The 13,983-nt window shown below is 38.9% G+C and overlaps 2 protein-coding genes and 1 pseudogene across 3 annotated transcripts in view; 2 read left to right on the top strand and 1 right to left on the bottom strand.

The window, feature by feature from the left end:
* CKAP5 (cytoskeleton associated protein 5) overlaps nucleotides 1-13,983 on the top strand; it is a 114,387-nt gene that overhangs the window by 48,007 nt on the left and 52,397 nt on the right. For both annotated transcript variants that reach the window (XM_006865066.1, XM_006865065.1), the window contains exons 9-16: nucleotides 1,498-1,602; nucleotides 6,125-6,214; nucleotides 6,340-6,504; nucleotides 7,205-7,333; nucleotides 8,071-8,253; nucleotides 10,796-10,909; nucleotides 11,245-11,355; nucleotides 12,390-12,482. In XM_006865066.1, the coding sequence (XP_006865128.1) occupies nucleotides 1,498-1,602; nucleotides 6,125-6,214; nucleotides 6,340-6,504; nucleotides 7,205-7,333; nucleotides 8,071-8,253; nucleotides 10,796-10,909; nucleotides 11,245-11,355; nucleotides 12,390-12,482 (990 nt within the window). The remainder of the gene's footprint in view (nucleotides 1-1,497; nucleotides 1,603-6,124; nucleotides 6,215-6,339; nucleotides 6,505-7,204; nucleotides 7,334-8,070; nucleotides 8,254-10,795; nucleotides 10,910-11,244; nucleotides 11,356-12,389; nucleotides 12,483-13,983) is intronic.
* Nucleotides 13,004-13,348, bottom strand: LOC102834310 (annotated as a pseudogene).
* LOC102822196 (NADH dehydrogenase [ubiquinone] 1 alpha subcomplex subunit 5-like) overlaps nucleotides 13,801-13,983 on the top strand; it is a 1,617-nt gene continuing 1,434 nt past the window's right edge. Inside the window, exon 1 of the mRNA XM_006865119.1 lies at nucleotides 13,801-13,967. Within this exon, the coding sequence (XP_006865181.1) occupies nucleotides 13,801-13,967 (167 nt within the window). The remainder of the gene's footprint in view (nucleotides 13,968-13,983) is intronic.

The raw sequence follows: 13,983 nt of genomic DNA, 5'->3' as shown, positions 1-13,983 counted from the left end.
GACTCGATGGCACCTGACAACAACAACATAAAGGTGATATGCACTGGATCACAAAGTCGGTTTGAACCATAAGTTCAGCAGTTCAAAACCACCATTTGCTCCTCGGAAACCCTAGACAGGGTCATTATTAGTCAAAACTAGCTCAGTAGCACATCAACATCTACAACTAAAGTGATATAATAACCTTGTTTGTTGTTGGATTCTGTAAAGTCAGTTCCAACTCAGCAACCATGTATAGGGTTTTCTAGGAGCAGCTGGTGGGTTTGAACTGCCAGTCTTGTAGTTAGCAGTCTGCAGTACCTATGTTGTAGGACTTCACTGAACATCAAATAAAATAATGATTATAAAGCATCTAGAAAATTGTGGTACCTAGTTTGTTTGTTTCTAATAAATGTTTTCTTTCTCTTGATTCTTGAGTAGTTGAGGAAGGCATCTTAAGTGCCAGCCAGAATATCTTTGCATACTACATGTTTCAGGTTGTATATAGTGCAGGGAATCTGAAATCAAAAGTTCTGCTACGGGACATCAGATTCTAGAGACCAGAGAAAATTTGAAGTACAATGGGAGCATTACTTCTATCTGGAAAAGAGTTTTAGATGTTTTATTACCAAGTGACTTGGGTAGAATGCTACAATAAAATCTTATCCGGGAGAAACCTAGCAATGGTCACTGTCTTGATGGATTGATACAGATGCCATTGGGGGTGGTTGTGGTAGTGGTATGCCATCAAGTTGGTTCCCACTCATAGTGACCCTGCTTAGGGTTTTCAAGGCTATAAATCTTTATGGGAGCAGAAAGCCTCATCTTTTCTTTCACATAGCATCTGGTAAATCAAACTGCTGACTGAATGACCCAGTAATTTACAAACAAGCTGGGTTTTTTGAGGCTTAGTATCAGGAGAGGTAGCATAGACAGTACCAGAGGTGAATCAGCTACAAGATTCAGTCAGCTACAGACTGGACTATCACTTGGGGACTGACATGGCAGCTGCAGTGCTAGAAGCTGCCTCAGAAAAACAGTTCCAGTGGCATTTGCAGTATAGAGTCCATGGAGACTTCCTGTGGTACCTATACCAGTCTTCCCCATGCACCTTAGGTATAAAAGTGAGTGTGGTGCCTTTCAAAAATATTGCCATTTTGGCTTTCTCTGTACCGAAGCAAAGCCAGCATCCGGATAGCTTACAGAGCAACTTCCCAACTTCTGCCATTATCATCAGGGTCACCTTGCGCCATCGACAGCCCAGAACACCACTGATGGGGGCTGGTAACCGGAAGTTGTAGTTTTGTGTATAGGTCAGTTGGGGAGCTCGTAGAGGGAACAGAAGCTCCCAGCTTTGATATTCTCAAATTTTTGATATTCTGAGAATTTTTTGTTTTTGTAGAAAAAAATTATTAACTATTAGTATAATAATTTTCAGACTTCTTTTTGACAATAATCTTTCAGTTCCACTCTACAGTACTGCAACTATTTTGTTTTTCCTTTTTCCCTGCTTTATAGGTTGTTGGAAAGGACACCAATGTCATGTTGGTGGCTTTGGCAGCAAAATGTCTTACTGGCCTGGCTGTTGGGCTAAGGAAGAAATTTGGACAATATGCAGGACATGTAAGTAACACGCCTTTTTAGATACAAATCAGCAAAATGATTGCGATACAGGCTAGTTTTCTTTATGCTTTAAAACAACTCTTCTTTTTGGCATAGATCTTTATACAATGGACAAAGTAAATTTCTCGCTATGTTTCCCTATTCAGCCTAACTCAATAAAGATGTCAGTTGTTAACTAAATTCTTTAGCTTTATGTAGAAGGCTAATGGCCTAGAGTACTTCATTGAGTTGATTTATTTGCTTATTACGTACTTACCCTGCTTTGTTCTTGCAACATTATATAATTACAGGATGGAATAAAATTTAAATAACCACAGTGAAAATGAGAGTAAGAAAGGCATAATGTTCATAATGTAGCAGTTTGATTTATTCTAAGAACGTCTGACTGGAGACATTTGTTGAGCATTTAATAGCAGCACTCAAGCTTAGTGGCATAATTATGACAGCTCTTAAGTTCACCTCTAAGTCTAGTCTGAACTACCTAGAACGTGTCACCATCCTGAAGTTGACCTTCAGGATTCAACTTGCTAGCCATCTGAACATTGGATTCCCTACATTGGGAGAAGGAAGAAATAGTCCCTAGTCATGTGTCATCTGTTTGAGTTATATTTGTAACTTGCTTACTCACAGCATTAAAAATAAATTCAGTGAACTTAACTTAAAAAAAAAAAAAGATACTACCAAAAACATCATGACTGGCTTATTACCAGGGAAATAAAAACAAAGATCATGAAACTCTTAAGCAGTATTTACTGTACTATCTATGTATGATGTATGTTTGCTATTACCATTATAAACAGCTTTGGGTTGGTTTTGTGTTCTTTGGTAAGATATGTTATACATTTATATTAGGAATAAATTTAAAATAATCATTTTAATTTACTTAAATCATGATTGGATGATTACCTGGAGCTTTGGTTTGAGTTTGACTCTGACTTTGTAACATTTTGTTATTTTTTAAAGAACATCTGCAATGTTTTATACTTCAAAGATTGTTTATCCCCATAAAAGCAATACCATATTCATTATGGTAACATGTGCATCAAGCACGTTAGTGGTTCCATTTTATTTTCGTTACATATTTATAAAGTGCCTTCTTGGCATTATTTATGAAAGTCAACTTTAGCTTTATTTATCATCACTAATAAAATAGTTTGGTTTTCAAATTTATAACTTCTAGTGGCTCTGTAGGGTTAGCATTGGACTGCGCACTACAAGGTCAGCAGTTCAAACCTACCAGCCGCTCCTCGGAAACCCTCTACTGAGCACTATGAATTGGAACTGACTCAACTGCATTTAACAGCAACAACTGTTAAGCATCGGGAGTTCTGGTACCGTAGTAGGTTTGATGTTGGGCTGTTACCGCAATGTCAGCAGTTATAATCTACTAGCCACTCTGTGGGAGATAGAGGCGACTTTCTGCCCCCTTAAAGATTTACAGCCTTGGAAACCCTCTACAGGATTGCTGAGTCAGAACCGACTCCACTTCATGCAGCCACCACTACACCAACAGTCAGTCTTTGGAACACAACAAGGGATACTATGTGGATTAAGGAAGGATGTACATCAGGGCTGTATCCTTTCACCAAATTTATTCAACCTGTATGCTGAGCAAATAACCTGAGAAGTTGGCTATCCTTGTATATAAGAAAAAGATGAACATCAGAACTGGAGGAAGACACATTAACCTGCGATATACAGATGGTACAACCTTGCTTGCTGAAAGTGAAGAGGACTAATGAAGATCAAAGACTAGAGCCTTCAATGTGTATTGCACTTCAGCTTGTGGAAAACAAAAATCCTCACAACTGGGCCAATAAGCAACATCACAATAAATGAAGAAAAGAATGAAGATTTTATTTTATTTAGATCCACAATTATTGCCCATAGAAGTAGCAGTCAGGAAACCAAATGACATACTGCACTGGGTAAACCTGTTGCAAAAGACCTCTTTAAAGTACTAAGAAACAGAGATAATCACTTTGAAGACTAAAGCGTGCCTGACCCAAAGTGCAATTTTAGTCATATGCATGCAAAAGCTGGGCAATGAACAAGGAAGATCAAAGAATTGAAGCCTTTGAATTATGTTGATGGAGAATATTGAATTTGCCATGGACTGTCAGAAGATAAATCAGTGTTGGGAGAAGTACACTTAGAATGTTGGAAGGAAGGATGGCAAGATCTTATCTCATACATTTTGGATATGTTATCAGGAGGGACCAGTTCCTGGAGAAGGATATCATGCTTGGTAAAGTAGACAGCAGAAAAGAGGAAGACCCTCAAAAAGAAGGATTGACAGTTCCAACAACAATGGGACCAAACAAAAATGATTATGAGGATGATGACCCAAGACTGTCAGTGCTTCATTTGCTTGTGCATAGGGTCGCTGTGAATTGGAACCAACTCGATGGCACCTAATAACAATTCTGTTGAAAATACTATATTCTTGTTTTGTACCACTTCTGTGAAATCTTGCTGGGGGTGGGGGCGGAGGTGTAGAAATTAGATGCTGTTTCTTTTGCACCTTAAAAAAATAAAATCCTTAATTTGCCTGTTAACACAGTACCTGGCATGTAATAAATATACTGTTGTTGTTATGTGCCTTTGAGTCAATTCTGACTCATAGCACCCCTGTATAGGGTTTCCTAGTAGCATTGGGTGTGTTTGAACTAAACAGTTAATGAAGGAATGGTAGTTTAGGAGAAAAATTAAAATTCCAGTATTACTGATCTAAACTTAGAACTTGAGTTGTTGTTGTTATTAGGTGCCATTGAATCTGTACTGACTCATAGCGACCCTATGCATGACAGAACAAAACACTGCTCGATCCCGGGCCAATTTCACAATTGTTGCCACGCTTGAATTCATTGATGCTGCCACATTGCCAGTCTATCTCAGTGGGGGTCTTCCTCTTTTTCTCTGACCTTCCACCTTACCAAACATGATATCCTTCTCCAGCAACTGGTCCCTCCTGACAATATGTCTGAAGTATGAGAGATGAAGTTTGGCCATCCTAGCCTCCAAGGAGCACTCTGGCTGCACTTCTTCCAACACAGATCTGTTGGTTCTTTTGGCAGCCCACGGCACTTTCAATATTCTCCTCCAACACCATAACTCAAATGCACCAATGCTTCCACGGTCTTCGTTATTCACTGTCCAGCTTTTGTATGTATATTAGGTTATATATTCTGATCACAAATTGCTAAAAGTATTGATAATATTTCTTTTTGCCTTTAGTGTAGTGAAGGGGCAGGAGACATCCAGCTTATTGAGGTATATTTGAATGATGAGGAATTATTTGTATACTATACTTGATTCCATATTCTAAGCCTACCTAACGAGAAGCTCTGTCTACTAGACATAGAACTTGGGTTGCATATAAGGTATCGGGGCAGAAAGCAGTCTGAGAAGCATTGCCACAGTGGGGCTGAATTCATGGAAGTCTTCATTGTCCACCCTCAGATTCTTAAGCCTTTAAGAAGGAAAATTTTTTGAATTTCTAATTTTTATTGTGGTGGAAATACATACAACAAGAAGTTTGACATTTTGGGGAGTATTAAGGGTACGATTCCATGACATGACTTCCTTTCATCATGCTGTGCTACCTTCACTACTGTCCCTTCCAAAAGGTTTTTATCTCCCCAGACAGACTCAAAAGTCCTTCAGAATTAACTCCCCTTTTCCCTTCCTCAAGCCATGGTAGCCATTAATAAACACTTGTCCTCCTTATGCATTTGTCTATTCTTGATAAAGGAAGTGGCTTTTTCTTCCATTTTATTGCTCGTTTTTTTCTTTTGGTAGAGCAAAATCATATATATATATATATATAAATATATGAACTTTTTATTGTGAATTCAGTGACGGTTTACAGAGCAGATCATAACTTTTACACTCAGCAAATCAAACACTTAATCTTCTGTTGTTTGCGATCTCTCAATGTATTGTCACTTACCCTACTTCTTCCTTGTGTTCCTTGTTTCCATTCTTCCTCCTGTCTCCACCCTTTGAGTTTTATCTTTAGGTAAAGCCTGCCCTTTGATCTCAAATGGTTGACCTTTTCATTCTGTGGTGTGTGTACCTCATTAGTGTTATCCCCTCAATATAACTATCTGCTCCTTGGCTGAAAATTGAGCCATGGGGGTAAGTTCAGTTCCAGACCTGAAGGGTGACCAAGGACCATAAGCTCAGGGTTCTACCAGCCTCTATCTGAAAGGACTTATTTTAAAACATTATAACATTCACGCTTTTAAAATGTATAGTTTATTAGTTTTTAGTTCAGAGTTGTGCAGCCATTATTACTCTAACGTTAGAACACTTTCATTATCCCCCAAACAAAACTTCATACTTATCAAATACCACTTTTCCTTCCCCCAAGACCTTGGCATTTTACAGAAATGGAATCATGTAATCTTTACTTTTTTGTGAGTGACTTCTTTCATTTAGCATCATGCTCATCCATGTATCAGTACTTCACTCCTTTTTATCACTGAATAATAAATATTCCCCCTGTCCACTTTTGCAGGTAGTGCCAACCATTTTGGAGAAATTCAAAGAGAAGAAGCCTCAAGTGGTCCAGGCCCTACAGGAGGCAATCGATGCAATCTTCCTAACTGTAAGTTGATAGAATAAGTATTTTGCTGAAAGTAAAATTGTCTAAAGTGAATTTTATCAGTGTAGAGTATTTTGGTTGTTCTTTATAATCATGAGAATTTCACTGACCACATTTTCTTTCTGAAGACCACACTACAGAACATCAGTGAGGATGTTTTAGCAGTAATGGATAATAAAAATCCAACCATCAAACAACAGACATCTCTTTTTATTGCAAGAAGCTTCCGCCACTGCACTGCTTCTACTCTGCCAAAGAGCCTACTAAAGCCCTTTTGTGCTGCTCTACTTAAGGTATGTTATTGTTAAGTGCCATTGAGTTGGTTCTGACCCATAGTGACACCGTATGGGGTTTCCAAGTTGCGGCTGGTGAGTTTGAACTGTGAACCATGCTGTTCAAACAGACCTTGAGGTTGGGTACTTATCCTACAGTGCCACACCCAGAAGTCTCTGAAATTGGGAGCTTATTCTAGAAATATAGACTCTTGGAAATTGGGAGATTATTTTATAAATAGGAAAGAATTTTTTATATATATAATAGATGCTATTACTACTTGACTTTCAGACTAGATTATGTATGGTCTTTTGACCTCTCTAGGTTTGTGTTCCTTTTCTTGAAGAAAAGCCCAACTCAGCTTTGCATTTCAACTAATTGCTAAACATTTTGTTTCTATCTTGGCCCATATGCTGGTATTCAGCTGAATCTGGTCAAGCACAAGCATCAAATGTGGAGCATTTGAAGTTCATTTGGGAGTGAGACTTTTGAGAGAGAGGGGAAGAGGGAAAGCAAGCATTTATTTGCTAAGTGGATTAGCAGAACTGCCCTTAACCCAAAGCAAGTTTATTAAAGTGCAATTGGCAAAGGGAAAACTACCCTTAGCTTCAGTGATTGTTCAGAGCAAATTCTTTAACCCACTTCTACCAATTTGAATAAAAATCAGTAATACCTTAAGTATCTTTTATTAAGATCATTTTACTCTCTTCTGGACTGTAGCACATCAATGATTCTGCTCTTGAAGTCAGAGATGCTGCATTTGAAGCATTGGGGACTGCTTTGAAAGTGGTTGGTGAAAAAGCAGTAAATCCATTTTTAGCTGATGTGGACAAGCTCAAGCTTGATAAGGTAGGTCAGTAATGATAATAATGAAATTGGACAACAGTCCTATCTCTGCATTTCAGTTTTATCTTTTGAAAATTAGGTAATGTTGGTCTTCTTTGGATTAGAATTTCTCAATTTTTTTATTACAACCCATGATAGGAAATAAATTTTGCTTCACACAATAGTAACAAGTCTTGGGGGTGCATTCTGGTATTTTTTGCTTCCAATTTTTTGTGTTCTATTTAATGAAGAAAAAAATGCTGGCATCAGCTCATGAAATTTGTTTCACTCTTTGTTTGTGGTTGAGACATGGATGGTATTTGAGAGTGCAGCTTTTAAGGGTTGAAATGTCATCCCATATTATATTTATGTTACATATAGAAATATGTTCCAAATTAATACCAAAGAAAAGCTGAATGAGCAGTCTGTAGAAAACAATATTTTAAGGTAAATTTGTTTCTAATATCTGTAATATTAACTTTCCAAATATGAATGTCTTTATCATTATAAATTTATTATAGTTCTATTTGTCTGCAAATAAAATATAAGATGTTGTTGATATATCTTTTGTCTACTTGGTAGTTTATCTACTGTTTAGAGAGTAATTTATCTGTGTTGGAAAGGAAACTTTTTCTATGAATGATCTTATAGTTGAAGGTTAGAAATAACAAAATAATGTAGTAAAAATAGAATAATAATGTAATGGTTGGGTTTCAAGGTTAGACATACTTAACAATGTTCATCTCAATTTCATTTTCCAGATCAAAGAATGTTCAGAGAAAGTAGAACTGGCACATGGTAAGAAAGCTGGACTGGCAACTGATAAGAAGGAATTCAAACCTGTCCCTGGAAGGACTGCTGCATCAGGGGCTGCAGGAGATAAGGACGTGAAGGACACTTCAGCACCTAAACCAGGGCCCTTAAAAAAGGCCCCTGCTCCTAAGGTTAATAGATGACTTGGAAACTGTGATTTAAACATTACAATTAAGTAAGGTAGAGTCTGAGCTTGGGTCATGTTACCCTCTACCTGTGACTTCTTTGAGAAATTAATTTATGTACCACATTAAGAATATACAGCAGATCATCTTTAATGCACACATAGTATTCTAGTAATATGTTTGACTATTGGAAACTGTAATAGAGAAAAAAAGAGTAATACAAGTATTGGAGTGCATTTTAGGGTACCTACCAGAAAGTATAGGTTCGCTATGGGTCAGATCCGACTCGATGGCACTTAACAACAACAACCAGAAAGTACCATTAAATAGTGAAATAAAAATGTAACAAGGCACTTAATATTAATAATGATGCCACACCATTAAGGCTCCATACCAGTCCAGATCTTGTCACCGTTGTATGGTACAAAAGGACAAATGTTCAGAGGCAAATTGGGCTTTTTTTTTAGCAAACAACTATCCTGTGGAGTGAAAGAGTATTTCTAGTAAAGAAAGTCTGATTCTTTTTCCTACCACCACACCCTCCTTGAACCCCAGCAAGGGAATGGAGAAAAAGAGACTGATACTTAGTGAACATCACTTAGTGAAACACTTTACCTGTGTAATCTTAATGAATTATAGTAACAGTTCTTGAGGTAGGTGTTTTTTGATCCCTGGTTTCAAAAAAATGAAACTAAGGTACAGGAGGTTAAGTGCCCTGTGCATTCTGTTTAAATTCACTCTGTTTATTACATTTGCCCACACTATTGTAAACTTACAAGGAGAGGGATTTTTGTAACTGCTTGATCCTCCTTGCTCAGAAAGTTTCTGGCATATAGTAGGAGCCCTGGTAACATAGTGGATTAAACACTGGGCTGCTAGCCTCAAAGACAGTAGTTTGACTCTCTGGGCTGCTCCTTGGGAGAAAGATGATGCTTTCTTTATGCTCCCATAAAGATTTATAGCCTCAGAAACCCTATACAGGATGGCTATGAATCAGAACTGACTCAACGGCACTTAACAACAACATGTATTTGAATGACTGGAGTGGCAGATCTAGAATTTGAGCCCAAGTATCTTTGTCTATTTTCTGTCATATTATGTTATTTCCCCAGCATTTCTAGGGAGTTGGCAACTTTTTCCCTTTTATCATCAGCATCCGTCTCTGTGGACAACGATCTGTGTTGACACTTTAAGATTTGTTCAGAGTTTTTATATTCTTCAGTTAACTAGAATACCACCTCTTGAGCCTCTCCTGTCATCAAATTCTCTATGTAGAGAGATATAACTCACTGAACAAATCTGCTTATCTTTTGGAATTGGGATATAAGATAGTTGCCTTATATTTGTTTTTAAATAGAAATACTCATAAGAAGACCAATGAGTTTGGGCTAAAAGGGGGTTGCAATTAAAAAAATTTAGTCATTTAAAGGCAGAATACCTACCTATTCTCAAGTGAATCTGTAAGTGTATAATTCTCGTTTTCCATTGTTGGTGTTGTTAAGTGCCTTCTAGTTGGTTCTGACTCAGAGCAACCCCGTAGAGGGTTTCCAAGGAGGGCAGACCAGAAAGTCAGTGAGAGCCATACCCACAGGACTGCCATAGAGCAACGTCTGGGAGGGGTCCAAACACAGAGTTTATGGTTTTCCTTTCCCCACTGAATCTTGAACAGAGTTAGCTTCTCCAGGATATGATAGCAAGACTCAGAGTATAGCCAACCAGGTAAACGCCTAACCTGTGGTGTCCAGAGTATTTACTGGGACTCAATCACATACTCCCTATGTAGCTGACCAATAGTGGCCAATTCCTCCTTAGGTAAAATCCGACATGGCCTAGCTCAAAGCCCCCATCATAATCACATTGTTAGACTCTCCAGAAGCCAAAGCCCCAAGACAAAGACTTTCCTGTCCAGCAGGACACCCAAGGGACCTAGAGATCACCTAGTTGTTGTTAATGTGCTGTGGAGTTGGTTCCAATTCATAGAGACCCTGTACAGGGTTTCCGAGGCTGTAAATCTTTATGGGAGCAGAAAACCTCATCTTTCTCCTGTGGAACAGCTGGTAGTTTCGAACTGCTGACCAAGAGAGAAGCAGCCCGATTCGTAACCACTACGCTACCACAGCTCCTTTAGTAGCTAAGGACAAAGGCCAGACCTCTAGTCAATTTTATTTAACTCGTTGTTATGTGCCGTGGAGTCGGTTCTGGCTCATAGCAACCCTGGACAGGGTTTCAGAGACTGTAAATTTTGACGGCAATTAAACTCATTTGCTCATTTTAAATCAGAGGTTCTTAAGGTGGGTTCTGTAGATTTTGCCATGGATGGTTCACAGGATGTCTCTACCCTTGAAGCTGCTAAATTCTGTTAGCACAAATGAAAAGCAGCTTAATGTATGTTTTATATGTAAAATCATTTTATATGATGATAAAATGATTATGTTCATTTTATCATTTGAGCCCTCCTTTCAATCAAATTTTCCATGGGGTCTGTGATTCAGAAATGTTTTAAGACCTTAAATGACTAAATGGATTCATTTATTTTCATGGTTTTTAGGCTGGTGGGCCACCTAAGAAGGGGAAACCAGCTGCACCAGGAAGCTCAGGGAGCAGTGGACCCAAGAACAAGAAAGGCGTGGATACCAAAGAAATTGTGGAGCCTGAGCTCTCGGTTAGTACTGTGCTGTCTCAGACTTGGAAAACCTTGGAGGGTGGAGACCTGTGAAAAGAACTGCATTATTATTCTTCCCTTGGTAGTTTCTACAACATATAGTTAATGTCTTTTAGGTTATTGAAACTATATCTTGAATAGCCTTGACCTTTAACTAGGCCAAACCTGTTTGCCAAGTCCTTTCTGACTCCTGTCAACTCAAAGGCTGTATAATAGAAGGCTCATGTACTGTAGCATACCTAGAAGAGTGTTCTTTGAGTTTTGACTTGGGTGTTTTTACGTTCTTAGAATCTGTTTCCTTAAACAGATCCTAATTTTAACATGGTTTCTTATAGATAGAAGTATGTGAAGAAAAAGCTTCTGCTGTCCTTCCCCCTACCTGTATACAGCTTCTAGACAGCAGTAATTGGAAGGAAAGGCTGGCCTGTATGGAAGAGTTCCAGAAGGTGGGTCCAGAGGGATGAACTGAGTGTGAAAGAAAATTATATTTTATAGGAACAGTGACATTGGCAAAGCACTTGTCCTAATTGCTGTGATTTATAGCCAATAAATTATGTTTCACTGCATTAACTAAGGAGCGGGTAGGGGTTTTGGGTTAGTTGTTTTCTGTAGTGATGTTTGTTATCTTTTAGTATCTGCATTCTTTGCTCATAACTTAGTACTTATTCAAGAAAATTAAGGCCTTCTGAATAATAAGGCTAAGTTGAATTTCAAAATTATGGTGCATGTTCATTAAACTCCCTAGACAGTCTCTCCACTTAAAGCACTTCTTGTCCATGTCTCTGTTTTTCCTTTTGTTATCATCATTCCTTAGTAGAACACAGCCTCTTGGTATAAGAGACTCCTTTAAAAAAAATCTAGTGTTGGAAAGTAACAGCAATTCATTTTGGCATATACTGTGTGATTTGAAATAACCACTCTGTCACTTCTCACCTAATTCACTGCTTTTCAGAGAATTAGATAGGGCAAAGTATGTATAAGCAGTTTCTACCACACTAGGTAAATGAAAACTGTTACAGTTACTTTCTTTGAAACAATTTATGAATTTCTCAAATATAAAAAAAAAGTTTCTGTGATAATCATGTAATAGTCATACCAAGCATCCAGCTTAAGAAATAGAGCATTATTGCATAAACAATGTAAGTCCCTGTATGGTGGTGGTTGTTGAGTGCCACCGAGTCGGTTCTGACTCATAGTGACCCTGTATAGGGTTTCCAAGGCTGTAAGTCACTGTAGGAGCAGAAGACTTCGTCTTTCACCCTCAGAGCAGCTGGTAGATTCAAACTGCTGACATTTAACTATAAACAGCCCAATTTGTAATCCACCATGCTACCAGGGCTCCTTAAGGTATTTATGTAACTCCTCTTAATTCCATTTGCCACTCTCTCCCTTCAGCTGTAACCATTTACTTGATTTTGATGTTAGGGTTTTCTTGGAAGTCAGCTTTAACCCCTTAACTTACTCTTAACGTTACATCAAGGCTGTGGAACTAATGGACCGGACTGAAATGCCATGCCAGGCATTAGTGAGGATGCTGGCCAAGAAACCTGGATGGAAGGAGACGAATTTTCAGGTATTTTTTTAAGTGGACATTTAATGTCTTTTAAATTTTAAATAATTTTAGTTACATCATTCTGTGACATAATAAAGCTATAGTTTGTCGTGGCAGTATTTAACATGGCTTTTTTTTAAATGTCAGCCAACATGTCATCTTTTTAAATGAACTGTGAAAATTATATTTTTGTTAAACACAAGGGGACTTCAGAACACTGCCCAGTCCTGCACCGTTCTCACAAGTGTTGTTAACTTGAACCCTTTGCTGCTGCCACTGTGTCAGTGCATCTTGCTGTAGGTCTTCCTCTTTTTTTTACTGACCCTCCCCTTTACCAAGCATGATGCCCTTCTCCAAGGACTGGTTCCTCCTGATAATATGTCATAAGTATGAGAAATGAAGTCTCACCAGCCTGCCTTCTAAGGAGCATTCTGGCTGGTCTTCTTCTTTTCTTTCTCTGAACCATTTCAGGACCGGAAGGTGGGCTGGCTGGTGGCAGGGAGGGCAGGGTGACAGTCAGCAGCAGAAAGCAGGTGGGGTCCTCAAGCGAAGATGGAACGGTTGCAGCCAACATTGGCTGTGTTCATGTCTTAGTAGTTGCTGTAGATCCTATCGGGGCTGATGTGCAGATGCACGGCCAGCAGACCACACAGAAGCTTGCTGTGTGTGCGGTTCTGCAGGCCAGCGATTTGTTGATGCCTTGCAAGCTGCAGAATGTGCCCAGCTCACTGGATCCCCTAAGGCCACGAGCTGGTCCAGAGCCACATGCACCACTATGTACTGTGCCTGCTTGCCAGTGGCCTGCACCAGCTGCTGGGTGAGCTGTAGTGGAGCCTGTCGGGTACAGAGGTGTGAGGAACATTAGTGTTTACTACAAACATTGGCATGATGGTGGAAAGATGGCCGGATGGCCTGGCTGTACTTCTTGCAACACAGATTTGTTTGATCTTCTGGGAGTCCATGGGACTTTCAGTATTTTTCTCCAACACTGTAACTCAAATGCATCAATTCTTGTACTGTCTTCCTTTTTCATTGTCCAACATTCACATATGCATATGAGGCCAGTGAAAATACCATGACTTGGGTCAGGTGCACCTTAGTCTTCCAATTTACCTCTTTGCTCTTGAACACTTTAAAGAGGTCTCATGCAGCAGACATGCCTATTGCAATACATTGTTTGATTTCTTGGCTACTGCTGCCATGAATGTTGATGGCAGATCTGAGCAAAATGAAGTCTTTGACAACTTCAATTTTTCTCCATTTAGCATAATGTTACTGGTCCAATTGTGAGCATTTTTATTTTCTTTACATTAAAGTGCAATTGTAGGTCAGCGCAATCATGGCGGGGCTGCTGAAGACGATCACTGGCCTGGTGGGGTTGGCTGTATGTGACAGTCCGTACAAGGAGCCAGATGTTAAAAAATTAGAAGACCAACTTCAGGGTGGACAAATTGAGGAAGTGATTTTTCAGGCTGAAAATGAACTGAGTCTGGCGAGAAAAATGATGCTATGGAAACCATGG

This window comes from Chrysochloris asiatica, unplaced genomic scaffold (genome assembly GCF_000296735.1).
Source record: "Chrysochloris asiatica unplaced genomic scaffold, ChrAsi1.0 scaffold00075, whole genome shotgun sequence".
NCBI classification, from domain to species: Eukaryota; Metazoa; Chordata; class Mammalia; order Afrosoricida; family Chrysochloridae; genus Chrysochloris; species Chrysochloris asiatica.
This window is presented reverse-complemented; position numbering and strand designations above follow the sequence as displayed.